The 27,934-nt window shown below is 46.0% G+C and overlaps 1 protein-coding gene across 1 annotated transcript in view; it reads right to left on the reverse strand.

The window, feature by feature from the left end:
- Nucleotides 1–27,934, reverse strand: part of NSMAF (neutral sphingomyelinase activation associated factor) — a 162,734-nt gene that overhangs the window by 89,020 nt on the left and 45,780 nt on the right. The window contains exons 3-5 of the mRNA XM_082257287.1: nt 2,004–2,082; nt 1,595–1,653; nt 126–162 (exon numbers count right to left, since the gene is read on the reverse strand). Of these exons, the coding sequence (XP_082113413.1) occupies nt 126–162; nt 1,595–1,653; nt 2,004–2,082 (175 nt within the window). The remainder of the gene's footprint in view (nt 1–125; nt 163–1,594; nt 1,654–2,003; nt 2,083–27,934) is intronic.

Raw genomic sequence — 27,934 nt, forward strand, 5'->3', positions numbered from 1 at the left:
AGGAGATGGTAAAAAACCCTGGCTGGTTTAACCTCTTCAGGAGACAACAAAATTTGAACACATTTTAACAAAATAAAAAAAAAGGTATAAAAGGAACGGTGGTAATATGAATGCAGAAATCTTACCTGATTGAACACAACACAAAATGTTTTGTTTGTGTTCCTAAAAGAAAAAAAAAATAATTGAAGTTAACATGATTTGGCCTAAAAGGTGCCAGTTGTAATAACAGTGCTGAAGTGCAGGCAACTTGAAGGACCTACATGTATCGGTGTCTTAAAGCAGATCTACAATCCAATGAATTTGCTAAATTTAATTTTTTAAATCACTCTGCATCTTAAACATCTGCCACATTTTATTTAAACCTTTTTGCTTTGAGGTGCTGCTTCATCTACTCTAGCCCTCTTTATCTACTTCCTGTTTACATGCACTTGCTCCAGTTCCTGCTCCACATCCTTCTTCTGGACTGGTTTCCCAATAGTGACCTTGGCGAAACCATGCTTGTGCAATATGTCTTATGCGACAGTTTGACAACACACATTTCTGTCTCCCAGTCGTCACCTTAAAATAGGACAAGAATAAGGACCTCCATTGCCAGATCACTAGGTTTTCTGGCTACACCCTACCACAGGTGTGTTTTCCTACACAGCATACAGACCCCAGCATAAATGTTATTTTGTCTTTGTTGATACTAACAAATACTCTGTCTACTTTAAGAAACTTCTGATGTATAAATGCGGTCCTGAAGAAGTATGCTGCAAAACACGTAGACCCAAAGATCAGATGTGATTATGTATCTTATGATGTTATTCTAAAAATTTGTGAATATAATAACCTACACATTTTTCCCATGTGTCAATTGCAGACTATATGAGTAAAAAATAGTCCTAGGTTATTCGTTTTTAAACAACCCACTGTTTTCACACATGTCTTATATGTTCTGTTGAGGACATTTTGTCTTTACAAATATTTTAATTGCAATTTTTTGTAATAAAATTATGTTTTAAAATAATTTGTGAGTCGCTATGATTCATTTCATGATGTGCCTTAGAAAGTCCAGCTATTCGTTCTTGTGAGGAACCAATTGGGTTTTGGTTTTCCAACCCATGATTCCCCACAATTTCTTTTTTCTCTAGGTTTTCTTTTAATGAATGCTTGCATTTTTTTTAGAAAATAGTGATTCCTTTGAAATTAGTTAAGGCCAGACCCCTGTCTCATTAATGGGGCATTTGTGATTGGATTTAGATCTAAAGTACTTTAAAATTTAAAATGGATATCGGTGTTACCATGAAGCCACTTGAGCTGTACAAAGTGCCACAGTGCAACAATTATCCATTATCACTGGTAAAAGCCCAAGTCATACCCATCCAAAGACTGCACATTTTTGGAGTCATACAAGTGTGAAAGGAACCTAAAGGGTCTGGCCTAGGATTCAAAGAGCCTCACAAGGACACAGAGACCAATATGAAGACCAACATAGCAAAGGCGGTTCTGGCACCTCAGTGCTTCTACACTTACTAGATCAGGACAGATTTAGGATTAACACACCAGCTATTACAGGAAAGAAATTATTAATCATGTGCACTGATTGACATACTTCCTGAAGAGATTCTCTTCATCTTCTACTTCAATCTTTGTGCAATCCCGCAGTGAAATCTGTAACAAACCATATAACACAGTTTTGTGTATTTGCTCCAAATGAAAGTAACACATATTTATGCTCTGTCCATTACAATAAAGATTCCATCCCGAATTGCAATGTATTGGGTATGCATGCATAGTGAAAGATCACTGACAAACATCTCAGACATGTAGGGGTATTGGCAACCATTGTCATCAAGCATGCTGCAAATGTTATTCCAGAGTACAAATGTTAGTACAGGACACAAGACAAGGCAAAAAATATACTGTTAAACAAAGCAAATTACATTTATGGTGTGCCAGGATCTGGCAGCAAACAGAAGCAAACAGAAGCAATACAAGAAATAGTATCATTGACTGCTCACCTTAATTATTGGTAGATCAATTTGATCGGGTTCAAAAATAAGAGACTTGGAACATATTTTGAGGGATCCACTTGTTTTTCTATTAAAAAAGAAGGCATATTAATTTAAAGGGAAAAACTCTGCAATAAAGGTTGACATTATTCATCCACTGCATTTTTTTTAAATGCTGCAAATAGATCCCCATTGTCACCTTGTTCATTTATCTGTGTGGCAGCACCAAAACACAAATGAGTCTCCTCATGTTTAAAGTGGAAGTCCAGTCTAAAACGAAAATCTCTAAAATCTACTTGCAGCCACAATATAAGACTAACCTATCTAGCCCCGTCAAGCAAAACTCATGATACATTCCTTTTCTGAAGCTGATCTGATCAGATACCATGCCGAGCTGTCAGCAGGGGCTTTTATGTGTAGTCGGGTGCCGAAGTGGCAGCAACAATGGAGGCCCCATAGTAAGTCTATGGGTGACTGTTGTCGGCTGTGTCCCACACAGAGCTTCCGCTGCTGGAGACTGGACTGGATTGGCTTCAGAAAAGGTATGTATAGTGAGTTTTACTTTACAGGGTTAGATAGGTTAGTCTAACATTGTGCCTGAAAGTAGATTTACAAATTTCCGTTTTAGGCTGGACTTCCACTTTAAAACTAAGTGAAAAGAAAATTTGGCCTATAAATAACCAACAGCCTTCTCCAGTCAAAAGTGAAATTTTACCTATTAACAGTATGTTAAATATCTTTATCTTTGATATTATTCATTTTCTGGCTAGCTGCTTGTGTAGCTTAGAAAGTCTCATCTAAAGTGGACAATCAGCTTCTTTCTGTTCTTCACCGACAACGCTATCTCCCTTTATCGGAATTTGCTAAGCTGTCTTTCACTTCCTGAAAAGGTTGTCAATCTTTCTTAGACAGACATGCCTAGACCTGCCCAGCCCCACCCCCATCCTTCACCATGATCTCCTGTCTTCATAGCCTCGTTTAGGATACAGAGAGAGATATATGGCGCAATATATGAAAGAAATAAGGTACAAAGGAACATTTCTGAACGTTTAGAAGGATACAGATCGATATCTATTGCTTATTACATGTGAGTAATGAGTTTTAGGCTCCATTTCCACTAGTGTGACTTGTCATGCGACTTTGGACACAAGTCACAGCCCATTGACTTCAATGGCACTTGTTCTCATCTATGCCACTTCGAAAATCAGCGACTTTGAAACGGTGCCTGCACTACTTTGATGTAACTTTGATCCAGAAAGCGTAAAGTTGGATCGAAGCTGCACTTAAAGTCACACTCTAAATTGCACAACTTAAGAGTCGCACTAATGGAAACATAGCCACTAGTCTAGAGTGCGACTTTGGAGTGCAGCTTTACACTCTGTGGATCACAGCCACATCAAAAGTTACATGAAAGTAGTGCAGGTACATTTTCAAGGTAGCTGATTTTCAAAGTCACATAGATGGGAACGGGTGCCATTGAAATCAATGGGCTGTGACTTGTCATGCAACTTTGTGTATCCAAAGTCGTATGACAAGTTGCACTAGTGGAAACGGAGTATGACTTTGATGTGGCTTTGATCCAACTTTACACTCGTTGGATCAATGTCGCATAAAAATTTGCATCAAAGTAGTGCAAGTACCTTTTCAAAGTCCCGTAAATGGGAATGGGTACCATTGAAATCAATGGGCTGTGACTTGTCATACGACAACACATATGTGTGTTCAAAGTCGCACTAGTGGAAACAGAGCTTTAGTCTATGTTTCAGCTATTGCGATTTAGAGTGTGACTTTGATTCGACATTGATCCAACTTTACACTCTCTGGATCACATCATAGGTGGCATAAAAGTAGTACAGGTACCCTTTCACAGTCATATAGATGGAATGGGTGCCATTGATTAGTCGCACTAGTGGAAACATATAAAAAACACTGCGCTTTAGGAGAAGCAGCTAACACCTGAAACAATAGTACAAGTTCCAAATAAAATAATAAAAACAGAATGGTGTAGCACTAAATTATGAATGACAAACACTTATACTGAATCAAAGTATGATGTTAACATATACAGTCCAAAAAATGAACACTGAAGTCCACAAAGGAAGGTATTGGCTGAAACAGATTCCCAGGAAAGAAAAAACTCCAAACAAATGAAGAAAGGTGAAGATCAGGTGTGCCCAGGAGTAGAAATGAATCCACCAGACAATATAGTGAGAGATGGCTCCTTACCAAATAGCTCTTGCCACTAGATTATAGGTGGCTGAACGCTCATATGAAAGATAGATCCTCCAATGTAGTGGAATGGCCAGGCAGGAGCATAGGTCACTCTCTCCGGGGACAACCAATCATAGGTCACGGGGATATCCAGTGTATAGCCATGGAAATAAAAAGGGGAAACACTCCCATAGTGCATTACCAATGTATAACTTTAATAAATAAAAAGGGATGCACTCACATGTAAAAACTTTGTATGTCAGCGGAACAAACAATGACATGCAGCCGCAGCGTTCCTGCAGAACATTCCTCCTCGGATCGTGGGTCACCTGGCAGTATGGTGGAGAGCTAACGCTGATGATCCATCTAAACACCAGGGACCAATACGAACTCTTGCGCCGTCAGGATAAACCACTACATGTCAGGACCAACCCCCAGAGGACGTGAGTTATCACGAAACATGTAGTGGTTTATCCTGACGGCGCGAGAGTTCGTATTGGTCCCTGGTGTTTAGATGGATCATCAGCGTTAGCTCTCCACCATACTGCCGGGTGACCCATGATCCAAGGAGGAATGTTCTGCAGGAACGCTGCGGCTGCACGTCATTGATTGTTCTGCTGACATACAAAGTTTTTACATGTGAGTGCATCCCTTTTTATTTATTAAAGTTATACATTGGTAATGCACTATGGGAGTGTTTCCCCTTTTTATTTCCATGGCTATACACTGGATATCCCCGTGACCTATGATTGGTTGTCCCCGGAGAGAGTGACCTATGCTCCTGCCTGGCCATTCCACTACATTGGAGGATCTATCTTTCATATGAGCGTTCAGCCACCTATAATCTAGTGGCAAGAGCTATTTGGTAAGGAGCCATCTCTCACTATATTGTCTGGTGGATTCATTTCTACTCCTGGGCACACCTGATCTTCACCTTTCTTCATTTGTTTGGAGCTTTTCCTTTCCTGCGAATCTGTTTCAGCCAATACCTTCCTTTGTGGACTTCAGTGTTCATTTTTTGGACTGTATATGTTAACATCATACTTTGATTCATTATAAGTGTTTGTCATTCATAATTTACGCTACACCATTCTGTTTTTATGCACTAGTGGAAACGTAGACTTAGTGTGGTTGCCTGTACTATGACCATTGTAGACTATGAGCTGTATCTAGCTTCCTTCTCCTATGGTAGTCTTCATTCAGAGCCCAGTACAGCTATACAGTAAACCCCGATCCATCGCGGTTCAGTTTTTGCGGTCCCGGTATATTGCGGTTTGTTCTGTAATGTTATTTTACTATATAAATCATTTAACATTAAATATTTTTGTGTTTTCCATAGCTCTTGCTATGTCTCTCAGTATCTTTTGGGCCCTTTCACACGGGCGCTCCGTATGTCCGCAAATCATCCTATTTTTTTGCGGATGATTTACGGACATAATGTATGTCAATGGCATTGCGGATGTCAGCGGATGACCATCCGCTGACATCCGATTTCTGTCCTTTCAGTTCTGTTCCGTTTTTTGGAACGGAACAGAACCCTATTTTTGTTCCATTGAAAAAACAGAAAGGAAGCAAAATCGGATGTCATCGGTGTCATCCGCAAACGGATGGGATGATATGCGGACATACGGAGCGGATGACACAAGTGTCATCCGCTCCGTGAAAAAAAAAAAAAGCACCGGAGCGGATCGCAATGCGGTCCGCTCCGTGTAAAAGAGCCCTTTATGTGTTTAAATTAACTTCCGGAACGTAACCTCCGCAATGGAGGGGGGTTTACTGTACTGTATAAGTGCACCCCCCCCCCCCCCTTGTCCTGTGTGAATTATTTCATTTTCTCATGAATTAGTATGTACAATGTATCCTTACTGATGAGAGAACACTGGGTGGGAACCTATGATTAGCTCCTCCCATTCTGTATACGTCAACTGGCTACAAATGAACATAGTCCCTCCCTGGAAATGAGGTCACTAGCTTTTAGTAACCACACCCACTTGCTGCTCTTGGACTTAGCAAGAAGAGGGATTGAAGTCACAACACTGAAAACTGCAAAATAAAAAAAAAGGTAGAAAAACTAGGATTTTTTAATTTTGACACATAAGGCTGAACTCCACTCACATTAATGATTGCAGGGGAGAATTTAAGGTATTAGGCTGTACTGCGGCTTTAAGGCAAAAAAAGGAAGAATGTCATTGGTAGACAAGGCACGTAGGTAAGGTATTAGGTAAGTGTTGCTGTTCTTTCAAACGTGACATTCTCTCTGTTCCCATATTATGATATAACAGTTTGAAGAGTTTCTTAGAACAAGACCACTTCAATATTTTTATCAATTGGGTTAGGATACCATTCCCTTCTTAACCACTTGACCTCCAGAACATTTACCCCCCTTCATGACCTGGCCATTTTTTTTGCGTGATCATGCAATGCTGTACACATAAATAAAATTTATATCATTTTTTTTCTACAAATAGAGCTTTTTTTTGGTGGTATTTTATCACCACTGCATTTTTATTTTTTGCACTATAAACAAAAAAAAGGTAGACAATTTTGAAACAAATACAATATTTTTTACTTTCTGCTATAAAACCTATCTAATAAAAAATTGTAAAAAAAAAAAAATCAAATGTCTTCATAAATTTAGGCCAATATGTATTCTGCTACATATTTTTGGTAAACAAAATCCCAATAAGCATATATTGATTTATTTTCGCAAATGTTATAGCATCTACAAAACTATGGGATATGTCCTGGAATTTTTATTTATTTTTTTTTAGACTAGTAATGGCGGTAATCAGCGACTTATAGTGGAACTGCACAATTGCGGCGGATATTCTGACACTAAACTACACTTTTGACACTTTGTGGGGACCAGTGACACGAATACAGTGATCAATGCTAAAAAAAATGCACTGTCACTGTACCGACACCGCCGGAGAAGGGGTTAATCAGCTTGGGCGATCAAAGGTTTAAATGTGTGCCTAGCTAGTCTGTGTGTTTACTATGTGTGGTGCTTTCACTAAGGGAAGTGATGGATTTTATTCCCTGCTTTTGTAGGAAAAGAAAATCCAACCCTTCCCCATTACCAGAACGGAGCTCTGCCTTGTTTACATAGGCACAGCTCTGTTCTGTGTGTTTTCCCAGGAATCAGTGGGTGCCAGCGGACATCCATTGCTGACAAATCACAGCAGAAGTGGCGCACCCCCTACCCGGAAGTGCCAGATTATTAACTAGGTACATGATCTGGTAAAGGAGAGCCGCTTTGCCCCTGTACATCCTCATGATGCAGTTTGCAAGCGGTTAGGTTTTAATGTTGTGGGGAAGTAAATGTTGACGCCACCAGCACAGTTGTGATAGGCTAACGTTGGTAGACTCTGTTAATTCTCTTGTTCCCATGCAGAATCTACTACACGGATACAAAAGCTCTATGAATTCTCCATGGGAAAATGTAAATGTAAAAATCTGAAATCTCTGAAAGAGACCACTGGCAGGTCTGAACACCAGTTTACCAAATTAAAGAAGTATGGTCAGAGGTTTTTTGGTTTTACTTCTCCAGTCCAAGCTGGGAAAATATCCTAACTTTACAGTTGGGATCCACCTAGATGCCTAGACCGGCACTGGCTCAGCCTCCCAACAAGCCGCTGGGAGACCGAGCCAGCTTCTCTTTCCACTCCCCAACCCAGCACTCCAGTGAACATTGGAGGGGCAGAGTAGAGAACTGTGCTATCAGTGGTGTTTGATTGCTCAGTTCTTAATACAGAAGTGGCTCGGAACATATGCAGAAATCGGATTGGTGCTGCATCCACCAAGGTTAGTATAAGGTTTTTATTTTGTATAAACCCTCTACTTCCCTTTTTTTTTTAAACTGCCAGTTGCACAGACCACACATCCCTTTAGCAGTGGATTAAATCCTAAATATTACATTTTCAAAGCTTTTTTTTTTTTTTTCCAGCAGATGTTTTACAGTAGGGCTGGGCGATAAAACGATACCGATATGTATCGCGATAGTCACGTGATCGATAGCAATAAAAAAATTGAACGATAAAACGTTCAATATTAGAACTTGAAAGTACTATGTTTTTTTCGCCTTTTTCCGCTTGTGCAGCCAGCCCCCGCGTAACTACACACACCTTGGGGCTCCAGCCAGCTCGTAGTCCGCCGCACAGGAACCAAACTCCCCAGTAACGGACCACCGCTGCGCCTGGATGTGACGTCAGCTGCGGGCGGTGCGTCTGTACAGGGGCTGCGGCACGCTATGATAGGTACAGAGAACTCCCCGGCCTGGATGTGACGTCAGTCAGCTGCCGGGAGAGGAAGCGGGTGGTGCGTCTGTACAGGCCAGGGGCTGTGATAGGATAGGTACTATCCTATCACAGCCCCTGGCCTGTACAGACGCACCGCCCGTTTCCTCTCCCGGCAGCTGACGTCACATCCAGGCCGGGGAGTTCTCTGTACCTATCACAGCGCGCCGCAGGCCCTGTACAGACGCACCGCCCGCAGCTGACGTCACATCCAGGCGCGGCGGTGGTCCGTTACTGGGGAGTTTGGTTCCTGTGCGGCGGACTACGAGCTGGCTGGAGCCCCAGGGTGTGTGTAGTTACGCGGGGGCTGGCTGCACAAGCGGAAAAAGGCGAAAAAAAATTGTACAAAAAATGAGTTTGAAAAAAAAAAAATAGTACTTTCAATTTAAACTAAAAAAGGTGGCTGGTTACTGGGGAGTTCTGTTCTCTGTACCTATCACAGCGCAGCCCCTGTACAGCCCGCAGCTGACGTCACATCCAGGCGCGGCGGTGGTCCTGGTCCGTCAGAGTCAGAGTGTCAGACACACATATACAGCGCTTCTCCTCCTCAGTCCTCCCTCCACACAGTGAGCTCTCCTCCCTCCCCGCCCAGCCCTAGTTGCTAGGTTACCAAAAGAGGAAGGTTACGTTTAAAATAAAAATGTTTAACATTTTTCTCCTGGTCCTTATTTTAAATGGGTAATAAAAAATATCAATAATTATCGATATCGACCGATATGAAACACTGATGTCGCGATACAGTTTTCAGCCATATCGCCCAGCCCTATTTTACAGTGATTTCAATTAACTGCAATGAATAAAAAAAAAAACATAAAAAAAACCCCACAAGGTAAACTTACTGCATAGCACTCCCTTCAACGCGACACACCTGAATCATCAGTTGTGTTGGGGGGGGGTCCCAACCATGGATGTGAAGAGACACAGACTCTGGAGCTCCCGACGCTTGTCTGCACTGCAGTTATTGATGCACAGGTCTAGCAGGAGAACCATGACTAAAAAGAATAAAGACAAGCTGCCTGCACCGGAAATGGCAATCCAAGGCAGACAGCTATACAGAGGTTCTGCAAGAGCCTGACATTGCAAAAAAATAAATAAATGCATATTTTTTTAACAGCAAAAATATGTGCATTTATTATTTTTAAATAAAAGGTGAACTTTAAGAGGAGACTTTGCCAACGGCCACTTACATTTGTCATGTTATACCTCACTAAACTGAGGGTAAGTGCAGGAGCAGACACACATTTATTTGACTTCAGTGAGGTCCTCTTTTGGTTGGAAAATAATGAACAGCATCTATGAGCTAATCATATTAAGCCAAAAAAGCTCCCCTTTGCTAGATTCGTTGTTAACTTTGCTATCCTCCTCATTGATCCTTTAAAGGCAGAACTGCTTACTGAGTTGATTTCCTTTGGCTGGCATCTTTGCCAGGAACTGGTTGTACCAAAATCATCTTAGTGTCAGGACACAAAGACACCCCAGCTGTTTTTTCCTATGGGAAATTGTTCTTTTTTTTTCTTATTTTAGTTATGTTCTTAGGAATAGGTTGTTTTACTTTTTTTATTTGCAGGCGACGACCCGCCTGCGTGACTTCCATCTTAACAGAACCTAAACTTTTCCTCAATTTATAAAAAGTGCTCTCCAGAATTACCAGAGCTCCTGGGTTGTTTCCATGCATCCTCACAGAGTTCGGGGACTTTGGAGCCTGCCTCAGCGCTTGTTCTTCACACCATTGGTGAAGGAAATGTTTTCTTCTATATGTACTTGAGGTTCCATTTCGCATGCTCTCTCATGCGGTCTAGATATACCCCTCGAACATGCATCAGCAAGGCTCTTTCTTTCACAAAGGTTGGGTATCTGTAATGTACTGACTGTCACTTCCTGGAATGTGAGAATACTAAAAACCCGACTAAGAGATATGCTTTGTTCTCTACTTTGTCCACATTTAGCTCCTTAATGGTCTGCCTGCAGGAAACACAACTGACAAAAGACAAGACTTCTCAAGCAAGGCAATTCTGTATCCAATTCCATTTAAGGGCAGAGCATTACCAGGCACGCAAAACCAGCTCAAGGCTTCCCTTCTCCAGCAAATCTTCTGCCCGAGCACTGGAGCCGTCACTTGGACTCGGTGAGGAACGATGAGCCTGCGGGTAAAGCTGGATACACACTATCCAACTTTTGTGGTTAGATTTCCTTCAAATTTACCTTTTCTATGTAGTGCAAGGGCCTGCCAGATTGCATACAAATTGAAAGTGTTTAGGTTTGACCTCATATTATATGGTTTTGGTAAGTCTGAAGGAAAAAGTCTTCAGAAAATCTAGTGTGTATGGCCCATTACTTTGGAGGAAGTTCAATCAGATTCTAACTTCAGCTTGTTCAATAAAGTTTTGACAAGAAAACCTAGAAGCTAAATGGTTACCATGCGGCGCTGCACCAGATTCTTTGTTCACCAGTTTTAGTAAACACCCCACAATTATTGATAATTTGAACTAACTGATCCTTGTGATCCCTTGGTATATGGGATTTTCACATCTGATAATTTGACCCTGTGGAAGACACGTAGTCCCTGTGTCACGTGGTTAGTGGCGCAACGCGTCGGGAGGAGCCGGGTGACGTCACTTCCGTGTTCACGGCCGTAACCAGAAGTCCTTTTGTGTACCGCTGATAGCGGTGTCAGCGTGTGTTAGCTTGTGTTAGCTTGTTTTCATGTAAGTGCAATACTTTTATTTAATAAATCGTCTTTGAAGATACTGCACCATGAGCGATTTTTTCTTTTATATCCCCATGAGATCGATGCCTCTGGTATAGGATGCTATAGTGGAAAAGCCGTATTATCATATGCACATTACGGAGCATAAAGACCCCGCCATCCATTCATCCAAAAAGAGCGGTTTTGGAGCAAAGCCGTTTCATCATTGGATTACACACATGCGTTTTTTCTGTGTGTTGGAGGTAAGCGGCCACTACACACTTTAGAGCATCCAGATTGGGATTTTTACCTGCTGGTTTACTCCATTTATTGCATCAGATCTCTGACACTATTGTGGGAATTTTTATGCTTATAGGAGTGGACATTTTTTTTTTTTTACACATTTTTTTGCACAGTTATTTATAACAATTTTATTGGATTGATTGGGACATTCACAGTGCAATACGATTGATTTTACTATTTTATATAGGATTGGGATATTTCAGTTTGCTTCACATTAGTATCAATTTAATTTATTTATGCTACTGTCATATTATTTATTTATTTGGATTCATTTGAATTGATTTTACAGCATTTTTTCACTCTTTTGATACACAATTGTCTTTTGAAGGAATAGTAGGAGATTTGTCCACCTGTACCGTCCATTCACAGCAATTGTCCATTTGTTATTGTTTTGATATTTGAGACACTTTTGCTTTATAATCACTATACAGATCATTCACTTGCACTTCATTTTTAGAATATTCACTGATTTTTAACCAATTTAGCATAATTTTGAGGAATACATTTTTCACTGTACAACACACTATATAGATTTGTTCATCTGCATGGATGCAGTTTATCGATTTTCATTTATATCAAAGTTTTTTATGAATTAGCGCCGATTCTTTTAGGTTTTTTAGTCCCTGTGTCGTCACGCGTAGGGGAGGGGCCAAGTCCACGTCGGTGAAACAGGCTGTTCAGCAGTGAGAGGAACGCCAAAGACAAACATTGAGCAACTTATCGGGCTGCTCTGTCACTGTATCGGTTTTTTACACATCCCGCCTGGATAGTCTGGTGCGCTTCATGCACCTGACACATGTGAGTAATATATACATTTTAATAAATATTTGTTTTTATATAAAACAATACTTGCACTATGGATTTATAATTCTTCCCCATGCATGAGAGCTGTTGAGCCCATATAATAAGGCTGGGAGCCAGTACACCGGAGGAGATCATCCATCCTTCATCTGCAGGGATTTTTGATACTTTCATTTGACCAAGCTTAGCCACAATGTCACACTCCTTAAGGCAAGAACCCACCTTGAGAGGGGGGGGGGGGGGTCACAAGAGTGGAGGCGATACGTTGGACAAACCGTAATAACAATCACAGATTGCCAAATTTTTTTTATCAATTATACGAGCACTGGTGATTGGAACTATTTCTTCATCTTAGGATCACGGACAATATCTTCAATTTTAATTCCAGCACAATTTTGTCTTTTATATATTTTAACACTTCAATATATATTTATTTATTTTTCCACTTATGAGATATATATATATATATATATATATATATATATATATAAAATTTATTTGATGATATATATGTTTTTCTGAAGAGTTTGTCACAATATATCCATATAGGATATCACGGATATTTATACACATATTTAAATACACTAATTTAATATAAAGCTTTGCACATAACGGAATTTTTGTAAAATCTTACCTGTAAAATTCTTTTCTCCGAGTCCTCCGACAGTCGCCGCCTCTCCATATTCGTCACAATGGGGATATTGACCTTTGCTCCGTAGGAGTAGCTAGGCAACAGAATATGTCAATATTAAAAGCTTTTAGCATATCCCACCCCCAGGGGGTGGTCCCCTCAGTCAATACCCTCCTGCTTCCTGTATCCATACCTCAGTTTCAGTAGAATAGCAGTAGAGTACATAAACAAACCCCAAAAGAGGGGCGGGGGCGGCGACTGTCGGAGGACTCAGAGAAAGGAATTTTACAGGTAAGATTTTACAAAAATTCAGTTTTCTCTTACATCCTCCGACAGTCGCCGCCTCTCCATATTCGTCACAATGGGGACGTCCCAAAGCAGTGCATACATGAGGGGTGGGAAACGCAGCCGCGCCTAAGGCAACGCCGGACCCACATCAGAGAAAAGAACCTTACCAAAGGAAGGAAACCAGCTGGGCAGCATGAAAAAAAACTTTGCTCAACAGGAGCAACAACCCAGGAATAACAAATAACCCAGGGATAAAAACATCCCAAACAGCCAAGGGCCCAAAAACAAGGGACCCTAAGGTACTGCCACACTAAGAACCTTGCGGCCAAAGGAAGCATCTGCCGATGCCTGAACATCCACTTTGTAGAATTTTGAGAAGGTGTGAACGGACGACCAAGTCGCCGCCTTACACACCTGGGCCACAGAGGCCCGATGATGACAGGCCCAAGACGTACTCAGCGATCTGGTAGAGTGCGCCTTCACAGGCATAGGGGGAACTTTTCCCTTCAAAGCATATGCCTGCTCAATAGTCTGTCTGATCCATTTGGCGATGGTAGAAGCCGACGCCGCCAAGCCCTTCCGAGGCCCCTCAGGAAGGACAAAAAGAGAATCCGTCTTGCGAAAAGATTTAGTCGCTGACAGGTAAACCCTAATCGCCCGAACAACATCCAAGGAATGTAAATCCACCTCCTTCGGATGCTTAGGCTTCGCACAAAGTGAAGGCAAGACAATGTCCTCATTGAGATGAAATTCCGAGATCCTTTTCGGAAGAAAAGAAGGGTTAGGTCGCAAGACCACCTTATCTAAGTGAATCACCATATACGGAGACCTGCAGGACAAGGCTGCCAGCTCCGACACCCTGCGAGCCGAAGTGATCGCCACCAAAAAAGCAACCTTCTTGGACAACAGAGGCAACGAGATCTCCCTGATCTTTTCAAAGGGAGCATGTTGCAACACGGACAGAACGAGGTTCAAGTCCCATGGAGGCAAAGGCTCCCTCCTAGGAGGGACCAGGTGTCGCACCCCTTGAACAAAAGTGCAAACCAAAGAATTAGACGCCACAGGGCGTTGAAAAAGAACGGCCAGCGCAGAAATCTGACCCTTAATCGTGGCCAACGCCAAACGCTGGTCCACACCCGTTTGAAGGAAAGACAACACCCTAGACACCGAGTATGAGCGAGGGGAAAACCCCCTGGACTCACACCAGGCAAAATAGGCCTTCCAAGTACGGTAGTAAACCTTCCCCGAAGAAGTCTTTCTAGCGTTGATCAAAGTATGAATGACCTCCGGGGAGAGACCCCTATCCCTCAGGACCTCGATTTCTACAGCCAGGCCGTCAAAGCCAGCGACTGTAAAGCAGGATGGAATATCGGTCCTTGAGACAGAAGATCTTCTCGAAGAGGCAGATGCCACGGAGCGTCGGCCGCCAGATTCACGAGGTCTGCGTACCAAGACCGGCGAGGCCAGTCTGGTGCCACCAGAATCACCGTGAGCGGTTCCGAGGACAACCTGCGAAGGAACCTGGATAGTAACTGAATCGGTGGGAATGCATACATCAGTCGATACTGATGCCACGGAGCCACTAAACGCGTCCGACGCGTCTGCCCGAGGATCGCGCGACCTTGCCATGAACCTGCCCACCTTGTTGTTCAGACGAGACGCGAACAGGTCCACATCTGGGAGACCCCACTTCGCGCACAACATCTGGAAGACATCCGGGTGGAGAGACCATTCCCCCTGGTCCAGGGTCTGGCAACTCCGATAATCCGCCTGCCAGTTCTCCACCCCCGGAATGTGAACCGCCGTGATCGCAGGGACGTGCGTCTCGGCCCAAGACAGAATGTCGGCCACCTCCCGAGCCGCTCGGGCACTCCTGGTGCCCCCTTGGTGGTTTATGTAGGCCACCGCTGTGGCATTGTCCGTCTGCACCCGAACCGGACGGCCCTGAAGCCTGTCCGTCCAACGTCGAAGGCAGAGATTTATTACCCGCAATTCCAGAACGTTTATCGGAAGGGAGGATTCCCCCTCCGACCAAGTACCCTGGGCGGATAGAACGCCCAGAACACCACCCCAGCCCGACAGGCTGGCATCCATGGTGATCACCGTCCACGAAAGAGGGCGAAAAGACTTGCCCCCCGACACCGCCGGGGACTGTAGCCACCACAGAAGATCCCTTCTGGTGCGAGGACTCAACAAGATCTGAAGATCCAGAGATTGCGGTCGCCCGTCCCACCTGGACAGGATCTCCGCTTGGAGACCCCTCGTGTGAAACTGGGCAAAGGGGATCGCCTCGAAGGCCGAAACCATCAATCCCAGACACCTCATACACGTCCGGAGGGACGAGCACGGGACGGGACCTGACTTCGCACTGAAGCGTCCAAAGCTTGTCTTCCGGCAGGAAAACCTTCGCCTGAACAGAGTCCAGGATCATTCCCAGGTAGGGAAGACGAACCGACGGGCACAGCGTCGATTTTGGAAAGTTTATCGTCCAACCAAACTCCTGTAGAGTTTGCATCGTGACGGACAAGTCTTGCACCAGACCCTGACTGGTCGCAGACCGAACCAGAATGTCGTCCAGATACCCCAGGACCGAGATGCCCTGGGCTCTCAACAAAGCCAGAACCGGTGCAAGCACCTTGGTGAACACCCGCGGAGCCGAGACGAGACCAAAAGGTAGCGCCACGAATTGGTAATGATCCTCCGCAAAGGCGAATCGAAGGTACCTCTGGTGACCCTCGAAAATGGGGATGTGAAGGTACGCATCCTTCAAATCGATGGATGCCATGAATTCTCCCGGAACTAGAGCAGCCACCACCGAGCGCAGGGATTCCATGCGGAACTTGCAAACCCGCACAAAGCGGTTCAGAGCCTTTAAGTCCAGAATTGGACGTACCTTGCCCTCCTTCCTGGGCACAGTGAACAGATTTGAATAAAACCCCCGAAATCTGTCCCGATGAGGCACCGGAACCACCACTCCCCGAGCCCGCGGGTCCCGCAACCGCCGGGTGCAGATTTGGCAAACGCTCCGGAGACAGTTGAAGATTTGAGGGAAAAAATCTGCTCGCTGGCCGAGAGAGAAACTCGATCTTGTAATCGGACCGAACGATCTCCTGAACCCACCTGTCCCGAACGCGGGCCAGCCAGGGTTGAAGAAAACCGAGCAAAGGTCCCCCCACCCAGAACTGGGTGAGGGCGCCCCTTCAGGCCGCATTGTTATGGGCAGCGGACCCGGACTGGCCGGACCTGACCACGGCTTCTTTTGGGAGCCTTGACCTTTGAATGGTTTGCCCTTATAGTGCGACCGAAAGGCACAAAAGGACCCCTGAGAGGGTCTAAACGAAGCATGCTTCTTACCTTGAGCACCCTTAGCCTTGTGAGAATGGGGCAAGAGCGTGCTCTTACCCCCAGAGATCCCCTTTATCAGCGTATCCAGGGAGTCGCCAAAAAGGCGAGATCCCGTATAGGACAGATTAGCTAAAGTTTTGCGAGAAGATTGGTCCACAGACCAACATTTCAGCCAAATCAAGCAGCGTGTCAACACCGCCACGCTGTGCACACGTGCAGCCAAAGGGATTACATCTAAGTCCGCATCACACAAATACATGACACCCTGATGAATTTGATCCACCATAGCTAACGTCGTCGGCAGGGCAGAATCAGCCACCAGGACGTGCCTGAGCACCTGCGTCCAATCCGCGACAGCCTGAGCTGCCATAAGGGAAGCAAAAATAGCTTTCAGCATGGAAGCGGTAACCGAGTAAGTATGGCGGGCAAGAGACTCCAGTCTCCTGTCCGCGGGATCCCGAAACACCGGGGTATCGTCCGCCGGAATCGCAGTAGATTTATTCAAAACCGCCACCGCGTGATCCACCGGAGGCGGCACACACCAACGTTCATCAGTGGCGGGTGTGAAGGGATAACGCAGCTTGAACCTACTTGGCACCGCAAAAGGCTTCTTTATATTGCGCCATTGTTCACTAACAGCGCGCTGAAAATCCTCAGTGCAAGGGAAAACCTGCGATGATTTGCGTCTCCGCTGCCTCCCATAAGAGGCCAGGACGGCAGGAGGACATGGTTCATTCTGCAAATGCAGCGTTTGTTTGATAGAAGCAACCAATTCATCCATGATTGCAAGCTCTTCAGACGAGCCAGGGGGGGAATCATCAACCCCTTCAACCTCTGCCTCCCCTTCCGACCCTACAAAGTCCAGGGACAAACGGGACCCCGATAAGGGGACCCCAGCCATAGCAGCCCCATCACCATCGCCCTCTGAATCAGAGGAAATTGAAACTCTGGGCCGTTTTGTGGATTGAGCAGCCACAAGCATCTGCACCTGAGCAGCTAGGTTAGCCACAATGGTAGCCAAATCGCCCCCCTCGGGGGAAGCAGCAGACCCTTGGCCCCCCACTAAAGGAGGGGAGGAAATTTGCTTTCCTGAGAATCCATGCCCCAAAAGTTTGCAGGAAAAAAAAGGGGTACTGTCCCTTTAAGAGCGTGGCAGCGCAGCCCACCGCACACACACAGCACACACCGACCCCCACAGGGAGAAGTACAACAAACTTAGGCAATGAATACAGGAATAAGGAAGATAAACCTGGAGAGATCCCTCAGTCTGCTGCATCGATCGCTGGTCTCAGGGCAAAGGAAGTGATGTAATACAGACCGCTCCTATAAAGCCTATGGAAGGCTCCACAAACATGGCCGCCGGTGGGGGACTGCAAAGGCAGAGCATGCAGCGCTGACATGTGGTCTGAGCGATCGCCGCCAAAATGGCGGCGTTTGGCGCCAAAAACGGCGCTCTCCTCACACAGTAATGGCCAGCATATGCTAATAATAAAAAAATGGCGGACCGCAGCAGCGGCCCCCGCATGTATGCATAACATGACTCACACCATGCCCCACAGCATACAGCCTGTCACACAGAGACAATACACCACTTGCAACACAGCACAGTGCAGGATGGCCCCCCTCCTTGCAGCCCACAGCAGCAAACCAGACAGGGAGCCCAATAGTGTGTACAGAATGCAGGGTTACACAGTCCCAGACTGACACCCACTAAACAGACAGGGCCCCACACAGAGTACACTTACCTTGCGAACGGCGTGGGGAGCCCGCCCAAGCGATCAAGCCGCTGCACAAAAGACAGGGAGAGTCACAGCCAGGACGCAGTAGAACTGCGGTGCAAAACCGCATGGCGTCCAGTGAGGTAGCCACCTCACCGCAGCATCCCTGCAGCGAACAGGGATGGGTCGTTTACATATGCCAGGAAAAAACCTGACTGAACGCTCAATGGCAGGCTGGGAAGCCACTGGCCCACAACCTGCGACTAGGGGGGCCAGCCCGAGACCCAGGCCGCACGATCCTCTTCATCAGAAGAACTAACTAATGCTGAAAAAAGTAACAGCTAAGTAAAGAGAGAGAAAAAAACTCAAATAAAATCAAAAAAGATGATAAAGGCTGAGACAAAAAGCCCCAGCACAGAAACAGCCTGCTACTCCTGATAGCCAGACAATGAAACTGAGGTATGGATACAGGAAGCAGGAGGGTATTGACTGAGGGGACCACCCCCTGGGGGTGGGATATGCTAAAAGCTTTTAATATTGACATATTCTGTTGCCTAGCTACTCCTACGGAGAAAAGGTCAATAACCCCATTGTGACGAATATGGAGAGGCGGCGACTGTCGGAGGACGTAAGAGAAATACACTTTTTATTAATTTATTATTTTTTGTTAAAAAGGTGAACTTATCCTTTTATGCCACAATTAATGAAAGACACATTAAAGTAGTTATTAAACCCGAAAACAAATATTATTTTGCAGTTTACCAGTTCTTAGATGTCATGGCTGCATCGGTTTCCTTTTTCAGGCTCGCTTATATTTTCATGAATTGACCCAGCCAGTAAGTCTGCTATTTTGCAGAAGTTAAATGTCTCCAGCAGAATACATCCGTTACAGTGATGAGAAAATCCACTTACCACTGCAGGGGTGATTAAAACGATCAGCTTTTATTTATTCATGTAAAAACTTTACCCAAAAAGAACAAAAAAAAAAAAAACTAACTATAAATGTGAGATGGAGTTTGGCTTTAATTTGTTATTGCATTCACCCCCAAAGATTGACAATGCTGCTGTCTGCTGTGCCCCTGTGCTCATTCATCCAGAGTGTGGGTACTATAATACAGGAAATGTGATACTGGCCAGATTACCACGTGAAAACAGAGGGGAAAAAAATCCTAAAAAAAAAACTGATGCAGTTACCACATCGAACGATTAGTAAACATCAATGTAATCCTTTTTTGGCTTTGGGTTTAATACTGCTTTAACCTTAGTAAAACTATCTGCTCTAATAGATATTACTTCCTCAAATTCTAGACACAGATTATTTAGGCAACTTTCACCATTTTCTTACTTCCTGAAGTCATTTCCTAAAACGGTCTTCAAGGAAACTTATCCTTGTCTAAAATGTCAGATAACAGTTAAAAGATCAGATAAACCCAGTGAAGAATATTTACACAGTAATAAAGGAGGAGGTGTGACACTTTCCAAGATGTCAGAGGTTTGTTTAGTTCCAGTACATGAAAGCTGCAACACAGTAAAACAGAAAGAAGAAAAACACTGGAAAAAGCTCAAGGTTTGGCAGAAAAAGTTTGCTGTAAAATGAGAGAAGGGACAGAAAATGTATTTCCTTCTCAACGAATGCTCCAAATTCCTTTTAGCGGATTCCCAATTTACCAAACAACTATGATTAACCACTTAAGCCCCGGAAGATTTTACCCCCTTCCTGACCAGGGCCTATTTTGCGAATTCGGCACTGCGTGACTTTAACGGACAATTGCGCGGTCGTGCGACGCTGTACCTAAACAAATTCGACGTCCTTTTTTTCCCACAAACAGAGCTTTCTTATTTGATCACCTGTGCGATTTCTTGATCATGCGCTATAAACAAAAAAAGAGCGTCAATTTTGCAAAAATAACAATATTTTTCACATTATTTTATATGAAATTCCCAAAATAAAATGTAAAAATCAAAATTTTTTAACATTTTAGGCCATTTTTTTTTACCATATGTTTGGTAAAAAAAAAAAAAAAAGAATCGCAAAAAGTGTATTTTGATTGGTTTGCGCAAAAGTTATTGCGTTTACTAACAAAGGGAAAGATTTTTGTCATTTTTGTTGTTTTTTTTTTTAACGCGTAATGGCGGCGATCTGCGATTTTTTTTGGGGGACTGTGACATTGGGGCGGACAGATCGGACCCTTGACTGACATTTTTGGGGTTACCAGTGACATTACTACAGTAATCAGTGCTATACATATGCACTGTTACTGTAAAAATGACACTGGCAGTGAAGGGGTCAACTTTTTTGGAGAGGGAGGGGCTAAGTGTGTCCCTAGGGGCATGTTTCTAACTGTGATTGGCTGTGGCTTGATGTGTAAGAACAGTGATCAACGGTCCTACATAGTAGAACCGTTTGATCACCATTCTTACACAGGGGAGAATGACAGGCGGCTTGTTTGCATCCGGCGCCACGCGCTCGCTCCCAAAACCCTTACAGACTAGTGACGTAGCCCTACGTCGCTTTGCCTGTGAGGGGCTGACTGCCGACGTAAATAGTCGTGCGGCAGTCGGCAAGTGGTTAATAAAGGTTTATTATAAGCCAGTTTTTCCCCATCTGCGCATGCATGGCCAGCTGTATTGAGAATGTTGGCAGGAAGCATGACAGAAGATAAGGGAAGTATACACTAAATTGTCAAAAGTATTGGGACGCCTGCCTTTACACACACATGAACGTTACAGCCATCCCAGTCTTAGTCCGTAGGGTTCAATATTAATTTGGCCCACCCTTTGCATCTATAACAGCTTCAACTCTTCTGTGAAGGCTGTCCACATGGTTTAGGAGTGTGTATACGGGAATGTTTGACTATTCTTCCATAATCGCATTTGTGAGGTCAGGCACTGATGTTGGACTAGAAGGCCTGACTCGCAGTCTCCCCTCAAAATTCATCCCAAAGGTGTTTTATTGGGTTAAGGTCTTGACTCTGTGCAGGCTAGACAAGTACCTTTATGGCATGGACTTGTCTCAATTAACAGCACTAGGTGTCACTTTTGTCTGCTGGTTTCTTCCTCTGCTATCAGCAAGAAATCACTTCTGACCACTTTTCCTGACACCAAGAGAAAAATGGTGACCTTGGCGGGACCTCCAGCTGATTGACATCCTCAGCTCTGTTCCTAGGTGCTGTGTAGATGGGGGGGGGGGGGGGTGCCCCTTCTCTCCAATCAGCTCTCCTCACTGAGCTCTGCAGAGTGTAACTTCAGCTCTATGCCCCTTTTTTTCCTAACTCTTAGACAAGCTTTAGAATTTAGCACTTTGAACAGATGTAGAGAAGATAGGGCTGCAGATAGACAGGTACAACTTATGTAGGAGGATTTGTTTCGTCTATGTGTAAAATTAAAGGCCAGTCACTTAACTGGCTAAATGTAAGGCTTTAAAACTACTTAAACAAGTTCCTTCCCAGCATTTGGCAACTTAATGGCCGAGTGGAATATTCCTTTAATCCAAGTGGATGTCACATGACTTTCTCCCGAAACATGCGGCCACATTCTGTCACTGGCTGTGTCCACCAGACACATCCACTGACTGATCAATGTACTGGCCCGCAGCCAGCACCATGTCATCGCTGTGACCAATCACAACATATCACATGATAGTTGTAAACAATGAAGGGTTTCCTTTCAAGCCATTCATTGCTACAATTGTTTTGTTATTTGTGACTGGTCACAGTGATCACATGGTACAGGCAGGGCCAATCACAGTGCCCTGATTACAGTAAAGTACACTAAAGTAAAAAAACAGTGCCCAAACAGTGCTCAATCAATAGCCATCAGTGACGCCAATCATTGCCCACAGTGACCTCAATCAGTGACTTTTAGTGAATCCAGTCAGTGCCTGCTCATCTGTGCTGCCCGTCAGTGCCCATCAGTGATGTCCGTCAGTGCCCAGCCAATAAGAAAACTTCTTTTTTTTTTCAAAATGGTCTGTCTTTTTTTCTTTTTTTAGTAAGAAATAAAAAAAAAAAAAAACAGCAGTGAATAAATACCACCAGAAGAAAGCTCTATTTGTGTGAAAAAAAAAAAGATAAAATATTCATTTGGGGGAAGCTTTGCATGACTGCCCAATTGTCATTCAAAATGTGACAGCACTGAAAGCTGAAAATTAGCCTGGGCAGGAAGGGGGTGAAATACCACCAAAAGCCTTCTGTGTGCAGGAGCCCCCCTCATCCCCCCTAATACTTACTTAAGCCCCACCTCGATCCAGCGATGTTGCACGAGAGCCTCAGCTGTCTGGGATTCTCCATACTCATTGTCTGAGACAGCAGCGGGTGCCATTGGCTCCCGCTGCTGTCAAAGTCAGTGAGCCAATGAGGAGAAAGAGGGGGCGGGACCGAGGCGTGGCTTTGTGTCTGAATGGACACAGAGCAGCGGCTCGGCTTGGGCCCCTCCATAGCAAGCTCCTTGCTGTGGAGGCACTCAACAGGTGGGAGGGGACTGGAGCGCTGACAGGTGACCCCAGAAGTGGAGGAACCCGGCTGCTCTGTTCAAAAACACTGCACAGAGCAGGCAAATAGAACATGTTTGTTATTTTTAAATAAAAAAAAAAAAAAAAAAAAAAACTTTAGAAAAGACTTGAATATCACTTTAATTCACAATCCACGCAGAGACTGGTAAATCTAGCATTTTTTAGGTTCCATGAACTCTAGCTTAACCACTTGCCGACCTCCGCACGACTATTTACTGCGGCGGTCAGCCCCTCACAGGCAAAGTGACGTAGGGCTACGTCTCTAGCCTGTGAGGCTCTAGGGAGCAAGCGCGCGCCGCCGGAGTCGCGCTTCCGATCGGTCACGGACCACCCGCGCGTGTGCCCGGCAGACCCGATGTCCGCCGGGCACTCGCGATCGTCCGTTACACCGGAAGAAAGGCAGGCGGCTAATGTAAACAAAGCCGCCTGTCATTCTTCCCTGTGTAAGAGTGGAGATCAAACGGTTTTGCTATGTAGGACCGTTGATCTCTGTTCTTACACATCAAGCCTCATCCAATCACAGTAAGAAACACGCCCCTAGGGACACACTTAATCCCTCCCTCTCAAAAAAAGTTAACCCCTTCACTGCCAGTGTAATTTTTAGAGTAACAGTGCATATGTATAGCACTGATTACTGTAGTAATGTCACTGGTAACCCCAAAAGTGTCAAAAATGTCAGTCAAGGGTCCGATCTGTCCGTCGCAATGTCGCATTCCCGCAAAAAAAAAAAACGCAGATCGCCGCCATTACTCGTTAAAAAAAAAAAAACGACAAAAATCTTTCCCTTAGTTAGTAAACGCAATAACTTTTGCGCAAACCTATCAAAATACGCTTATTGTGATTTTTTTTACCAAACATAGGTAGCAGAAAACAAATTGGCCAAAAATGTAAAAAAAAATGAATTTTTGAAAAATCTTACCTGTAAAATTCCTTTCTCTGAGTCCTCCGACAGTCGCCGCCACCTCTAAGTCATCATTGTTGGGTATTGACTTCCCATCCGCAGGAATAGCTAGGCATATAGACTTAGTCAAAAGACAAAAGGCATTAGCATATACACACCCATGGGGGCTGTCCCATCTGGTCAATAACCCCCCTGCATCACCACTCCCAACTCAGTTTGGTAGCATAGCAGTAGGTAATAAGAACACCAAAAGAGGGGCGGGGGCGGCGACTGTCGGAGGACTCAGAGAAAGGAATTTTACAGGTAAGATTTTACAAAAATTCAGTTTTCTCTTACGTCCTCCGACAGTCGCCGCCACCTCTAAGTCATCACTGTTGGGATGTCCCAAAGCAGTATAGACATGAGGGGTGGGAGACGCAACCGTAGAAAAGGCAACGCAGTACCCACATCAGAGAAAGGAATCTTACATGCACTGTAAGAGAACCAACTGGGCAACAGAAAAAACAATGCTCAACAGGAGCAACAGCCCAGGAAAGCAAATGCCAACAGCCAGGGACCCAGAAAAAAACACAAGGGTCCATCATGGCACTGCCGCACTGAGAACTTTGCGGCCAAAGGAAGCATCAGCCGATGCCCGAACGTCTACTTTGTAGAATTTGGAAAAAGTGTGCACCGACGACCAAGTCGCAGCCTTGCACACCTGGGCCACCGAGGCCCGATGCCAATAGGCCCAGGACGCACTCACAGATCTGGTAGAGTGCGCCTTAACAGGGGAGGGTGGAACCCGTTCCTTCAAGGCGTAAGCCTGTTCAATGGTCTGTCTGATCCATTTGGCAATAGTGACTGCAGAAGCAGCCATGCCCTTCCGAGGTCCCTCAGGAAGGACAAAGAGGGAATCCGTCTTCCGAAAGGACTCCGTAGACGACAGGTAAACCCTGATCGCCCTGACAACATCCAAGGAATGCAGAGCAACCTCCTTAGGATGCTTAGGCTTCGTACAAAGCGAAGGCAGGACAATGTCCTCAGTAATGTGGAACTCAGAGACCACCTTAGGAAGAAAGGAGGAATGCGGACACAAAACCACCTTATCCCGGTGAATCACCAAGTACGGAGAACGGCAAGATAACGCTGCCAGTTCAGACACCCTGCGAGCCGAAGTGATCACCACCAAAAAAGGCAACCTTCTTAGACAGCAGAGGCAACGATATTTCCCGAATGTTTTCAAAGGGAACACGCTGTAACACGGACAGAACCAAGTTCAAGTCCCATGGAGGTAAAGGCTCCTTCCTGGGAGGAACGTCGCACACCTTGAATGAAGGTGCGAACCAAGGAATGAGACGCCACAGGGCGTTGGAAAAGGACCACCAGTGCAGACACCTGGCCCTTTATCGTGGCCAGCGCCAGGCGCTGGTCCACGCCAGACTGGAGGAAAGCCAACACTCTCGACACCGAGTAAGAACGAGGGGAGAACCCCCTGGACTCACACCAGGCGAAATAAGCTTTCCAGGTACGGTAATAGATCTTACCAGAGGAGGATTTCCTAGCCTTGATTAGGGTAGGGATAACCTCAAGGGAGAGACCCTTGTCCCTCAAGACCTGGGTCTCAACAGCCAGGCCGTTAAAGCCAGCGACTGTAAAGCAGGATGGAAGATCGGACCTTGAGACAGATCTTCCCGCAGAGGCAGACGCCACGGAGGCGCCACTGCCAGGTGAACAACGTCGGCGTACCAGGACCGGTAAGGCCAGTCCGGAGCCACCAGAATCACCAGGTGCGGTTCCAAGCCCAATCTGGGGAGGAACCGGGATAGTAACTGGATCGGAGGCAATGCATACATCAGACGATACTGATGCCAAGGGGCCACCAATGCATCCGAGGCGTCCGCCAACGGATCGCGCGTTCTTGCCACGAACCTTTCCACCTTTTGATTTAGCCGGGATGCAAACAGATCCACGTCCGGGGATCCCCACCTCGCACACAGCATCTGAAAGACCTCCGGGTGTAGGGACCATTCCCCCTGGTCCAGGGTCTGGCGGCTCAGATAGTCGGCCTGCCAATTTTCCACACCCGGAATGCGAACTGCTGAGATCGCTGGGACATGAGTCCCGGCCAAAGACAGAATGTCGGTCACCTCTCGGGCCGCTCAAGCACTCCTGGTGCCCCCTGGTGATGTAAGCCACGGCGGTAGCATTGTTCGTCTGTACGCGGACAGGTAGGCCCCGGAGACGGTCCGACCACTGGAAGAGACAGAGTTTGTTCGCTCGCAATTCCAGCACATTTATCGGAAGGGAGGACTCCTCCTCCGACCAAGTGCCCTGGGCAGACAGGTTGCCCAGGACCCCACCCCAGCCCGACAGACTGGCATCCATGGTAACCACCGTCCACACCAACGGATGGAAGGACTTGCCTTCCGCCACCGACGGGGACTGGAGCCACCACAGAAGAGCCAATCTGGTCTGATGACTCAAGGAGACACTCAGATCCAAGGACTGAGGTAGTCTGTCCCACCTGGCCAGGATCTCCGTCTGGAGAGCCCGCGTGTGTAACTGAGCAAAGAGTATCGCCTCGAAGGCGAAATCATCAACCCCAGGCCCCGCATACAGGTCCTGATTGACGAGGACGGGGTGTCCCCGAGGGACCTGACCCCCGATCGAACGATTCCCTGAACCCACCTGTCCGATAACCGGAGCAGCCAAGGTTGGAGGAAACCGCGCAAACGTCCCCCCACCCCTGAAACGGGTGAGGGCATCCCTTCAGGCAGAGGCGGATTGACCCGCCGAGCCGGCATTGCCGGGCTTCTGCTTACCCGCCCAGGTCTTCTTCCGACTGCCCTGGGCTTTGAAGGGCTTGCCCTTGGATTGGTTCCAAAAGGCACAAAAGGACCCCTGATTGGATCTAGGTGCAGAACCCCGCTTGCCTCGAAAAGACTTGTTCTTCGGGTTCTGGGGCAGCATAGTGCTCTTGCCCCCCGTGACGCCTTTTACCAGGGTGTCCAACGCCTCGCCAAAAAGGCGAGAGCCAGCATAGGGAAAATCAGCAACAGTTTTCCGGGAGGACTGGTCGGCCGACCAGCTCTTCAGCCATATCAGTCGCCGGTTAAGCACCGCGACACTAGAGAGGCGAGCCACCAAGGGGGCATCATTCAAGGCTGCATCACACAAGTACATGACTCCTTGGTGGATCTGATCCACCATATCCAGCCAGGCAGGCAGAACACCATCAGACACGAGATTGCTCCTGAGCATCTTAGTCCAATCAGCCACCGCCTGCGCCACCAGTGGAGGCACACACCATCGTGATTCCGTAGCCAGCACAAAAGGATAAAGCAATTGGAACCGACTAGGTACCAGGAATGGACATTTTAACGTGCGCCACATTTCATTACAGTGTAATGGAATTCCGCTGGGCAGGGGAAAACCTGCGCAGACTTGCGGGTCCTGTGCGTCCCAAACGAGGACACAACGCCCGGAGGACAGGGCTAATCCTCTAAATGTAAGGTGTCCTTACAGACACAATCAACTCATCCATGGTCGCCCGTTCTTCAGGCGACCCCGGGGAGGAGGTATCAACCCCCTCCATCCAGCCTCCCCCTCAGACCCCGGGGAGTCCAAGGATGAGCGGGACCCTGAAAAGGGCACGCTCGCAGCAGCAGCCATATCCCCATCTGAATCAGAAGAGAGAGACAACCTGGGCCTCTTTCTCGCAGGGCGTTCAGACATCAGCATTTCCATATTCGCCACCAAAGTCGCCACCACAGCAGCCAAATCGGGTCGCAGCGGGGCCACAGGAGAACTGGGGCCCCCCACTAAAGCTGGAGGAAACTCTCTTTCCTGAGAATCCATTGCTCAAGTTATCAGAAAACAAACTACAGTGCAATACAATGTATTGTTCCCTTTAAGAGCGCTGCGGTGTGCGCAACCCACCGCTACTGCTATAGTGATAAAAGACCCCAAAAGGAGAAGAGAAACTGAGCTAGAAGCGATAACACAGAGGAAAATTTGAGAGTGATAACCTGCAGAGCTCGCAGAGCGTTGCTACCGATGTCCTGCTGCTGATGGAAAGGAAATGCTGCTGAAGTAGGCTGGACTATATGCCAGACCCTGGGAAAATGGCTGCCCCATAGGGATGCATTGGAGGCTACGCCAAAATGGCCGCCGACATGCGGCCGGACCGATCGTTCGACCGCCTACAAAATGGCGGCGGATGGCGCCAAAATAACATGCAGGATCGCTCCAGAGGAGCTACACATGTTT

Source organism: Pelophylax lessonae, assembly GCF_965119305.1.
Source record: "Pelophylax lessonae genome assembly, chromosome: 5".
Lineage (NCBI taxonomy): Eukaryota > Metazoa > Chordata > Amphibia > Anura > Ranidae > Pelophylax > Pelophylax lessonae.